Source organism: Sciurus vulgaris (assembly GCF_902686455.1).
Source record: "Sciurus vulgaris genome assembly, chromosome: 5".
Classification (NCBI taxonomy): domain Eukaryota; kingdom Metazoa; phylum Chordata; class Mammalia; order Rodentia; family Sciuridae; genus Sciurus; species Sciurus vulgaris.
This window is the reverse complement of record NC_136465.1, coordinates 178,404,036-178,416,205: the sequence shown is the minus strand read 5'-3', so window position 1 is coordinate 178,416,205 and position 12,170 is coordinate 178,404,036. Positions and strand designations below refer to the sequence as shown.

Here is a 12,170-nt window from a genome sequence, read left to right as displayed (position 1 = left end):
ATGCTGTTACTCCATGTACAAACAGAAACAACATGTATCCCATTTGTTTACAATAAAAATAAAGTTAAAAAAATAAATTAAAAAAATAAAAATAAAAAAAAATAAATTAGAAAAAAGAAAATTGTAAGGAACAACAACAAAAGCCATTAGAACTAATAAACTGGTTCATCAAGGTTTCAGGGTACAAGTTCAATATGCAAAATTTAATTATACTTCTACACATTAGCTATGACCAATATAGAAATGAAATTATTTTATAGCACAGAAAAGAATAAAATAGGTGGACAAAATTTACCAAAGAAGTGTAAGACGTGCATAGGACACTACTGAAAGAAATTAAGGAATACCTAAGTAAATAGGAAGATGCCTCATGCTCATGAGGTAGAAGACATAACTTAAAGATGGCCATACTCCCCAAATGTGACTCCCTATATATCTTTGGATTCAATGCAGCCTCAGCTCTCTTTGGGAACTGACAAGCTGATCCTAAACTTCAGGTGGAGACTTAAGGTGCCCATAATAACGCACACAATCTTGGGGAGGGAGCAAGGCAAAGCTGGAGAACTCACACTTCCTGATTCCAAACTTCCTGCAAAGCTACGGTGACCAAGACTCACAGTATCAGTATAAGGACAGACATACACATGAAAGGACAGGAACTGAGAGTCCATGCGTAAGCCCTTGCATTTACAGTACTGGACACAAATGTGCTGTCAAGCTCACACCTTCTGATTCATGTCTTCCCTGGTAGGTCTATCCACTCGACACTGGGCAGTGCCTATCCCTAACCAGGATTCTGACTCACAGCCACCTTGTCCAAGAGCCCACGTCACCCAGGGATCCATGAGAGTTGCCCAGCCACCTGCCCATGACCCTGCTGAATGCTTACCTGTTGGACTTCTCCTAACCGCCCCCCACGCCCCCTCCAGGTCTGTTCTAGCTCGGTATCTTAGAAGCAGCACGCAGCTGGCGCCTAGTTTCAAATCGACCTGGCTTGACAACTACTTGTCTTCAGAACACCGATGACGCCATTCAGCTTTCTCTGAGCTGTGGCTATTTCTGATGCAGTCGCTGGCCTCTCTTGGTAGGTCACTGGTCTGCCCTTCCCTTGAGACTCTCTTTCTTGTCTTTCCCATTCATGGTCTCACTCTCATGTCTCTGTGATTTCTGGCTTTTTAAAATTTTTTATTTGTTCTGATTAGTTGTACATGACAGTAGAATACATTTATACATTTTGATAGATCGTACATAAATGAAGTGTAATCGCTCATTTTCCTGATCGTACGTAACACTGGTCATGGAGTCATATATGTACGTGAGGTAATAATGTCTTCATCTTTCCTTGGTTTTTGTTTGCTTAGGTCATTTTTTGGTACCAGGGACTGAACCCAGGGGCACTTAACTAATGAGCTTCATCCCCAGTCTCCCTCCGCACCACCCACCCCCACATTTTTTGTTTTTTAATTCTGAGACAAAATCTAAGTTGCTTAGGGCCTAAGTTGCTGAGGCTGCCCTTGAACTTGTGATCCTGCCTTAGCCTCCCTCACTGGGATTAGAGGGGTACACCACCACGCCTGGCACAATTCATCCTTCCTGGGACTTGTTTTGTTCACTGCACATAAGCAACAATATCTTAAAATCCTCACTCATGATCTTATAAATACTGAATTTTCTCCATTATGTTTTCTCTTTCTAGATCTATTTGTTCGTTCTGTTTAGCTCTTTATCTCGGTCTTATTTTCAGCATCTCGCTATGCTGCCTATTCAGTAATTTTCTCAGAACTACATTTAAGTCAATTAATTCTCTCTTCTGTTGTGTCTAATGGGTTATAAATTCAATGACTATAATTTTGATTGCCAGAAGTTCTTTCCAGTTCTTTCTAAATCTTCAATATTATTCTTCATTTAAAACTGTTGTTCCTTTATTCTTGACACTTTAAACCTACCAACTCCATGGCCCTTCAATGGCTAGTGGAGCACTCTGTGTCCCTGACCAGAGTGGTGGCCAGTGTCTTCTGGAGCACTCCTCCTCTGCTTGCTCGGGACTCTCTCATCTCTGCTGAGAGAGCATACTTTCTCAGGCAGAAGTCCTCAAAGCCTGGCAAGTCAACTACTGGGGTCCCCAAGCCTTTCTCAAGTGTTCTGTGAGATCGAAACCATTTTCATGACAAAACTGGAATGTGGACATTGCTGACACCTGCACCAGTGAACACAGGCCCGGCCCTGTGAGCAAGCTAGCAGGAATTCACGCTGTACCACAAATTCATGCCAAAGCCACAAATCATTCCTAGTGCCACATGCCACAGTTTAAGACAAAAGGCGGCTTCATTTAAGACTGCCCTTGAAGAAGTAGGAATCTGAATACTACAGTAAAATCAAGTCCAATTGCTCTTCTAAGATGAGCTTAGTACCAGTTCTTGAGGAGACATCTTTCCGACACTCTGTGTGGAGCCCTGTGGTGCCTGCTGCGCAGCGGCACTGTCTCCCAAGGCAGATCTCAGTGCGGTGGTTTCAGCTATGAGCCCAGCTGGACACCTTCTTCAAGAAACATCATTTTTACTTAAAAGACAAGTATTTGAGACAAATGGGTTATTAAAACGTGAGTCTCCAGCAGGCACTCCCTCAAAAATGAACACAGCCTGTTGCTTCAAGAAAACAATGGATCATAATTGTTGTCAGCTATTTGAGCTTTTAAGACAGACACCCAGTTCTGGAAGACTTTCATTTGCCACTCTAGGCCTGGTGGCTGCAGCTGCTTCATGAGAATGCTAGTAACACAGTAATGCCAGTGAACATGAAGCTTCGATACTGTAAGAACAACACAACCAAGTTTTGATATCAAAACACGACAACACTGAGAAGCGCTGCATATGTGTACCATCCAGCTTTTTTCATACAACCACGTGTGATGTTCCAGAGCCACATGTGGGTAAAAGATGCAAAGTACAAGAGCAGTCAATGGAGGGTGACAGAACTGAGCACGACGTGTTCACTGATGTGCCTTCAGATGAGATGGTACGCTGCAGCTGGACTTACGAAACCTCCATTGTTGAGTTATAAGACAGTATTAAAGAAAAGTCCACACCACTTGAAAAAGATATCAAACACTCCCTTTTCTAACCACACACCTATGTGTGGCTAAATTTTGTTCATGTACTTCAATTAAAAAAAATTACAACATATTGACTGCATCAGCATATATGAGATTTTTTTTGTATTCTTTTAAGTTAGACATTAAGGAGACTTGCAAAAAGTTTAAGAAAAAACGCCTTTCCCACCACTAAATATTTTTGTAATAGAAAATATTAATTCATCATAAAAATGATATCATAAAATAATAGCATATACTGGGCTTGACATTATTATTTTTAAACAAGATACTAAATATTTTTAAATTGTTTGTAAATTCAACATAAGTATCAAGAGAATTGGTGGGAGATTCTTTGGTTCTTCAGTGATTTCTTAGAATGTCAAGAGGTCCTGAGACGATGATCCAGGTTTACTCGCTGCGTGACCACATGCTTTGACTCTGGACAGCACCTCAACTTCCCTGGGCAGGGCCAGCTTGCACTTTCTTTCACACATGACCAGAGCACTGATGACCCCCAAATGCTCCAGCCATCCAGTGGGGTCCCCAGTCTTCCTTCCTGAGAGTCTGATTATTAAGGAGTCCATCTTCTGTTCACGGTGGCCCAGCATCATCAGGCATTTGCTGGGAGAGGGGTGTGTCCCTCCCCAGCCTGCACTTGGGTGTTCATCTCTGTCAGCTGTCCTCTTCCCATGACAGTAGGGCAGTGCTGGTCACATGAGCCCAGCGCCCCTACAGGCAGATGCTCACCACACCCTGGCCAAGTCAACAGAGTGAACTCATCAGTTTCTATAACCTTGTGGAATACCGAATCTCAGGCTGAGATTCCCAGATGAACCACAAGCATAGTGACCACTGTCCAGTGTGTTTGAAGGTAAAGCAGACAGGTGTTTTGTGCCTCTGGAACTTACCCTGCAAAATGGAACTCATCACTACTTCAGCTGTGAAAGTTCACAGACAGTAGAAAACCCTGGCTCAAGGGTCAGAATGTGGGCTGCACACACGCCTGATAATCCTGGGCAGGCAGCCCCATCTATCTCAGCACCTGGTGAGCAGGTGTCACCCCAGGTCTGTCAGGAGGTGCAACACCAACTTGAGCAAGCACCAGGACTGCCCAGCTTCACGACCACAGCCACTCCTACCACTCAGGACGCCTGTGGCCCCAGATGTGCACCAGCAGTGCTCCCTCCTCAGGAGGAAGCTTGAGTGCAGTGACTCCACGCAGTCCCTGCGATGGTGCAGACAGTTAGCACACCCTGACAGACGGCCTGACCTTGGCAAGTGGCTGGGAACATGGAGAGAAGCCCAGAGTCAGAGCCAAACAGAAGCAAGACAGGGCTTTCCCGGGAGGCTTTGGACCAGAGCCACAATGAGATGAGCCGAGACACATGCTTCAGCAGGGCTTAGAAGCAGCAGCTGAGGTCAGGGAGGCTGGGAGCAGGAAACGGCCAGGTGTAAGAGTGGCCTGGACCAAGGACGGAGGCGCCGAGCCCCTGGGGCTGCCACTCTGGTCCATGTGAAGGAATGTTAACGTTCTTCTCCTCACATGTATCTAAAGCTACAACAACATAGCCCCTGCCTGTATCCCCAACAGTGTCTGCAGCAGGCTCACTCTGGTCATCCAAGCAGCCTCAGCCATAGGAATGAAAGCAGTGCCCCCTCCCTGTGACATCCCTCAGCTCAGCTCAGTGGGGCTCACAGGGACTCAACTGTGACCACAGGGGAGAAAGATGATGGCTCACACTGGGCTGCCCCACTCAGTGATGTACACCAGAGAAGCACCTGCTATCAGCCCTGTCAATAAGCCCTGTTCTCAGACAACAAGCTCAGGGGAAATGAGAGCCAGCATCGATCGCACTGTACAGCTGATCTTATTTACAAACACAAACCTGATGATCCTGTTTTTAAATGGCACAAGTTCCGTCACTTACGACCAAAGAAGCGACAGTGGGAATTGACAGTTTTACATCATGACTCAATCCCTCTTCTAAAGGAGAAAGCCTTAAGTTCTAGAAGGAAAAATAAAAAATAAGAAGACCCGAACAAAGGAGAGACATGAAAAATTGACACTCGGGTCAAAATACGTCTCTAGTGGGCACATCTTTCTCTACAAGAAGCATATTAAGTCACAATCACATCTGGACCAGCAGGAGACGTGGGGCTTCCATTCTTCACATATATGAGGGATTCTAATTCCTCCTCATCCATTCCTAGTTATTGAAAGCAATGCAGACCCGATTTTCCTCAATACAACCAATGTGGCTCGCTTATTCAAATTAATATTCAGGCTGTACTTCATAAAGTCCTGCTCTGATTCTTTCAGATGCAGCCACTGAGCCAAGACCTCTTTAACAAGGGGCACCAGGCACGGCTAGCGTAACAACAGTCCAGGAAAAGCAAGACAAGTGCAGCAAGGTCCTGCCTCCTGTCTGCTACAGGAAGGCCCACCCTGCCCCTGGGGGACCTGCGGGCCTACTGCGAGCATCCCTGCAGGGGTCTTGCCAACAGGGTTCCCACAGCAATCCTCGGGAGCGGAGTCAGGTTCTCCAAAAGCTTCCATCCGCCAAGTCCCGCTTGAGGCTTTCCCTCCAGTCTGACAGGTCCTCCTCTGGGGTTCCTTCACCCCACACTCAGTCCTTGGCCATGCTTGCCATCTCCTTGTGCTGCAGGCATGGCAAGCTCCATGAGGCCTCACACCTCACGTCCTATGGCCTCCTGGGTTTACAGCACAACACCTAGCACAGCAGTTTGCAGGAAAGGTGTGCCAGCAGTACCTCAACATGGCATGCTGGGCCAGAGGCAGCCACAGTCCCCAACACGTGGAGCCTGGCACCCCAGGATGCCAGGGCTAAGAGGTGCTTGTAGGCCCAGGTGCTACAGACAAGGGCTGCACCGACCTCAATGCCCTTTAAGGGGCAGTTTCCTCCAAACACACTTGGCCACATGTGAGCAATGTCTCCTGGAATTGAAGGCTGGCATCTGTGGGCCACAGGTGGGAAACCAGAAGCCACAGGGAACAGACTATACCCACCTTCCGGTTGGAACCCTGAGCAGGATATCATGACCACCCAAGGGGCACAAAGACACAGCTCACACCCGTCACCCTGAGGAAGTCGGGTTGTTGCTCCACATGCAGAAACGTGGCTTCAGGAGTTGGTACGGGCAGGCTAAGATTCAGGAGCGGGCTGCGGTGCGAACCCAGCATCCTCCCAGGAACGCCTTTCGGGGTCTGCGGGCGGCAGGTGGTGGCTGGCTCACCTGAATGCCATCCAGCAGCTTGCTCATGCACCAGTAGGTGTCGGCCTCGATGTTGCGCAGCACCTCCGCAGGCACGCTGGACACATCCACCGCGGCCACATCCTCCTCCTCTGGGCAGCGCCAGCATGGAAAAGATGAGGTGCCATTAGCCACAGGAATACACAAAACAGGGAGGCACGGCAGAGAGACACGCCAGGCGCTGCCAGCCCAACCCTCCCACCACCACCATCCTGGCTCGGGCAGCTCACGCCTCAGCACCTGATGCCTCCATTTAATACCTAATCAGTGGCAGAAAAATCGATATTCTGAATCTTCTCCGATTAATTAACATGATTGGTATATTGTAAATTATTGCTTCTCAGGCACTTCATATTCTAATCAGAAAGAATTTGGGATATATTCCTTATTCCTAACAGATCCATAAGTTTCTCCATCAGATTTTTTGAACTCTGTAATATACTTACATATTCCTTTAGCAATGGTTCCTCTAAAAACCTGTTTCCAATGTTAAAGTTTCCAAAACTACACTGGGTAAATACTCCTGTAAGATCAAACACCCAGAAAGCAGTAACGCAGATATGCTTCAACAAAATAACTGACAACATGCACTTAGAAATCTCTTTAGAGTGTCGCACACCCAAAGAGGAAACATAACTTAAAACTTTTAAAATGCAAAACAGATGCCTAATTCAAATGCTTTATCAGATATTTGAACAAACTAATTTTAGATCCTTACAAAAACTATCATCCAGCATAGCACTCACAAATGTTTAAAATTTATGGATCCTATTACTTAATTTTCTTTCTTCTGTTTTATTTGCAAATGCGCATACATCTTGCAAGGAAAATGTCCTTTAAGAAAGGAGGCACATTAGCCCAGATACATGCAGAAAGTCCTGAGCACAGGACAGTCACAATTCTGACAACAGCAGCATCTACTGCAATTACTGAGGACTCCTCATGGACAGGCGCCCTTTCCTGGGTTCAAATCTGCTTGTCCTTTACCTCCGTCATATCACCACTACCAACACACCACAGACGGGCGGGGTGTGGAGATAAGACAGCCCTGGGCCAGCAGCCTGGGCAGCATGACCCCCGAAAGGACCAGAGCTTCACCTCACATTCACCTGCTACCTGTCCTCAGCACCAACCCCCTCAGTAGCAGCCTGCACAGTCCTAGCTCACACCCATAGGGAGCGCGCACACCAGCTCCCTGCACAGTCTTAGGTCACACCCACAGGGAGCGAGCACACCACCTCCCTGCACAGACCCACCTCACACCCACAGGGGAGGGAGCACACCAGCTCCCTGCACAGTCTTAGGTCACACCCACAGGGAGCGAGCACACCAGCTCCCTGCACAGTCCTAGGTCACACCCACAGGGAGTGAGCACACCAGCTTCCTGCACAGTCTTAGGTCACACCCACAGGGAGTGAGCACACCACCTCCCTGCACAGTCTTAGGTCACACCCACAGGGAGGAAGCACATCACCTCCTTGCACAGTCTTAGGTCACACCCACAGGGGGCAAGCACACCACCTCCTCCCTGCACAGACCCAGCTCACACCCACAGAGAGTGAGCACACTGCTTCCCTGCACAGTCCTAGCTCACGCCAGCAAGGAGCAAGCACACTGCCTCCCTGCACAGACCCAGCTCACACCAGCAGCAAGCACAGCACCTCCCTGGTTCTTGGTTCACAATGGAGACCAGAAAGTCAAGAGGGAAGAGCGTTTCCACAGCAGCATCCCTGGGTGGGGAGTGGCCTCAAGAGCTGGGGCAAGATAGGAACAGCTCTGGACACACAGCCAACATGGGTCAGAGGCCACCAACCCCACCATGCCTCTCTCTGAAACAATAAGAGAATGGGTCTATAAAGGACCCAAAAAGAGATAGCACTCACAAGCTCCCTGTTCACTCAGGAGTATTGTTTAGGTTTGGCTTGGGCTGTGAGGCTTTTAAACTAAGACCAGTCCATTTCCCACAAAGTTCAACCTTGGTAAATTCACACGCCAGGGGTCCCTAGCATATGCACAAAGTCACACAGTCACCACCACCAATTCCAGAGCCCTTTGATCACCCCAGTAAGAAGTCTTTGTCCCTCCCCAGGGTCCCTGGAAGCCACCACCCTAATTCCATCTCTCTTCATGTGAGTGCAGTCACACGCTGGATGGCCTGGGATGCCTGGCTCCCCTTTCTCAGCACACTGTTCTCAGAGTGTACCATGACAGCAGCTGTCAGCAGCTCATCCCATCCTGTGGCAGATAACTGCACAGGACGGAGGGGCCATGCGGTGTTTCAGCAGTCCCTGGGTGGGCTGGGTCATCTCACCTGTGGGTGGATGTGGAAGACAGGCAGCAGACACCTGTATGAGAACCATCCCAAAGCCCAAGCATGGGACACAGAGATGGGCAGGAGAGTTGAGATCCTCAAGAAGCCCAGGCACTAGGGGCAAAACAAATGTTTGGGTACCATAGTGGCCCAGGGGACAGGCAGGTGGAAGAGGGGCCAGTCTTCCTGGGACCCCCACTTGTCAAGGGTGCTGTTGTTGCCTACTGCCTCCTGGACCCTCACTCTCTTGCCCCATGTGTTCACCAACCCCAGCAATACCCAAAAGTCAAACAGGTGGTCACCACCCCAAGACTTTTCCCAGATTTAAGATTAGGACGACAAGCATGCCCTGCTGGCCATGGCTCCAGTTGGTCTCAGCTAGCCTGGGACACCTGTCCAACCCTGGCCATGCAGGGTTGCAGGCTCTTGCTCTGGCATGTGGGGACCGCTCTACCCTCTGAGTTCCAGTTCTGTAAAGAGTCTGGCCTAGGAACCCTGCTGGCCCAGGAGCCCAGCGTCTGACCTAAGCACCCTCCCTGATGAAGCCCTCCAGAGACTGACGGAAGGTGCTGCCTCCCGAACTCCTCAGGCTGCTGAGGTGAGTCAGACACAGAAGCTAGGGCTCTAGAACTCACCAGGGGCTGGGGGACGGCTCCGTCAGTAGAGCGCTTGCCTTGCATGCACAAGGCCCTGGGTTCAGAACTCACCGACGGGCATGGTCAAACAGCAATGTTAGGAACAGGCCAGCTCCCCCATCTGCCTTCCTGCTAGTGAACCAGGAAGGCCAAGGACAAGCACGAACAGGAACAGCCTCCTCCCACTGTAAGTTGCCCGCTGGGAAAACAGCATTAGCAGAATCAATCCCACATACCGCAGGTTCAGAGTGGATCTGATTTTATTTCCCAGTCGCAGGGAACTGAATCAGCAGCCATCATCAGAGGACTTTTTCTGAGATGTTTTCCGAAGACACGCTCTCACTTTCAAGGGCCTTACTAGCACATGGGTGCTCAACTACCAAAAAGATGAACAGCAAAGCCCACCCCACCACCCAGCCCCTGCCCCCAGCCTCAGGAGCCTCACTTTGGTTCACAAGGAGCAGCAGGGAAGGTGCTGCAGGAGGCAGCAGATGCCCAAGTCCTCTTACTCTGTTTAGCGGCTTAGTAGTTTACCCAAGGAAATGTCAGCAGCCTGCTCAAGGTGTCATCTCTCACAGTGGGCCCTTCATTCCTCTCTGATGCTGCGAGATAATGGCATTTAACTAGGAGAGCTTGTATGATGCTTTGTCTTCTAACCACCAAGAGAATCAGAACTGCCCCTACTGTTAGAATGAGAGAAACGCGGCAGCCCCAAGCTAGCCCAAGGCATTAAGAGCAGGCCAGGTCACTGTGGAAGCCCCAGGCTATGACGGTGGAGTCAGAGCCCAGGCGTAGGGTGCAGAAATACCCCTGGGCTGGCAAGAACATCCAGGGCCACAGAGGACAGGGCACTGACGGTCCTGGAAGCATGGCTGGACAGAACCACACGTGATCAGCAGGTTTGGGTCCCTTCCATCTGTTGGAAGCTGATCTTAACCCCTCTGCCACAAGGACCAGGGAGAGGTTACCCACAGCAGGGGGAAGTGTCCTCGAAATCAAGACCCCAAAAAAGCCAACAGTCAGAACAGACTTCCTAAACCAAGGCCATGTGACTCCAAAGATACACCCTTTCCACCAGGCATGCCACTGTCCAGGGTCAAGGAAGGGAGAGACCGAGATGGGCGGAACTGGAGCACGGAGCACCCAGGGAGGCCCGGTGATCAGGGGCCAAAGGCTACTGGGTCCGGACGTTTGCAGTTGGGCAGCCACAACAATGTGTCACACAGACAGGAGAGATCACCATCCACATCAGTGGAAAGAGTTTTACTGAGATCACAAAAGAGAGAAAAACACAGACTCTGAGGAATTCTAAGCAATCGCAGGTTCAAAGGAAGGAATGTCACCCAAAGGGAACCCTGTGGACCCCCAGGTGACAGCAGGTCAGCAGGCCGTGATGGAACGTGGTGCCCAAACAGAGCTCCGGGCAGGGCTGCCTCGGCTCCTAGAGAAGTGGGCGCACCTATCCTCACCTGGGCCATGAAGATGCCCTGCTCCACAAGGTGCTAGAGGCAGGTGGCTGGGACAGACAGTGGGTGAGCCGGGACTCCTGGGCTGTGGCACGGGAGGCGGGCGGTATGGCACCCATGATCTCCACCTCCTCTCGGTCCACTCTAGGTGACACATCTAAGCTAAATACACTGTTAAAAATAATAGAATTACTTGACTACATTCTAGTTTTTACTTTAATTGTGTAATTATAAATTAATACCACCAGCATGTTCAACACTGTTCTCGAGTGTACCCAGCCCCCTCTTCTCCTACATTACCTACAGCACCTCCCTGCACAGGGCAGGCCCTGTGCCCTGGGGACAGCAAGTTGAGAAGGTGTAAGCCATGATGAGCCCAAGGGGTCAAAAGTGCACAAGCTAACCTCAAGAAACCGGAGGAAGCAGAGGAGGACCTCCCGCAGCCCAGGGGGAGATCAGCTGTCTCAAGGGGACCATCACAGAACGTAAAGCCCCAGGATATAAAAACAGAGGCTTACTTAAAAATAATTTCACTTGTCATCTTAGATTGTAGAAAGGCTTATTAACGTTTTCAGGAAATGCTGTCCTGCTTTATTATTAAGTGAAACGGTCAATTTGTAAAATACCTCACCTCGACCACCAACTCCTTTGCATGGAAAGCTCCACTCTGCACCAGAGCCTGAGGGAGCCCTAGACACCCTCCAGCGGGCGGGAGCCTCCCCCTGTCTTCTGCAGAAGGTACCGAGGGAGAGGCAGGTGTGTCCTCACAATGCAGTTACCACCTTTGCAACAGGGAAGATGGCACTGCCCAAGCCACTGGAAGTGTCTAGCTAGGGTCTGTCTCTCCCCATATGAATGTCCCCACAGCAAAAGCTCCCAAGGGTGCTGACACTGACCTTGCAGATGATCTGACCTGAGGCAGGATGACGAGCACCAGCACAGTCCAGTCTGCACAGCCAAGTGGGTGGACAGAACAATGGACAGCAGGGTGATGGGGGTGCAGGATCCAGGTGACAGTGCAAGAGGGGAGGAGATCAAGCCAAGCAGGGAGAAAGCTACACAGGAACCTAACTGCTGCTTGAAAATATCCAAAAAGCTGCTCTAGGGAAACACAGAGAGGTTAATTTCCATCCACCTTTCCATGCCCAGAAAACAAGAGGCACAGGGAGGCTGATGGTGGTGAGTGCTGCCCGCCAGGGCTGCCACCTCTCACACTGGGAAGCCTGTCATCCAGTTCCACAACCAGACCTGCAGGCGCCACCTGTGTGCACAGGACCCATCCTGGGGAAAGTCCAAGTGAGGACACACATGGGGGCCTGCCGGTGGGGGACACAGCACAAACTGGCAAGGCCTGACCACAAACCAGGGGCCATGGTGCAACAGAAACTGTGTGC

The 12,170-nt window shown here is 49.8% G+C and overlaps 1 protein-coding gene across 2 annotated transcripts in view; it reads right to left on the bottom strand.

Moving 5' to 3' along the window:
• The window catches only part of TBC1D22A (TBC1 domain family member 22A), a 355,623-nt gene that overhangs the window by 144,465 nt on the left and 198,988 nt on the right, over positions 1-12,170 (bottom strand). For both annotated transcript variants that reach the window (XM_079140182.1, XM_079140181.1), the window contains one exon: positions 6,347-6,456. In XM_079140182.1, coding sequence (XP_078996308.1) covers positions 6,347-6,456 — 110 coding nt within the window. The remainder of the gene's footprint in view (positions 1-6,346; positions 6,457-12,170) is intronic.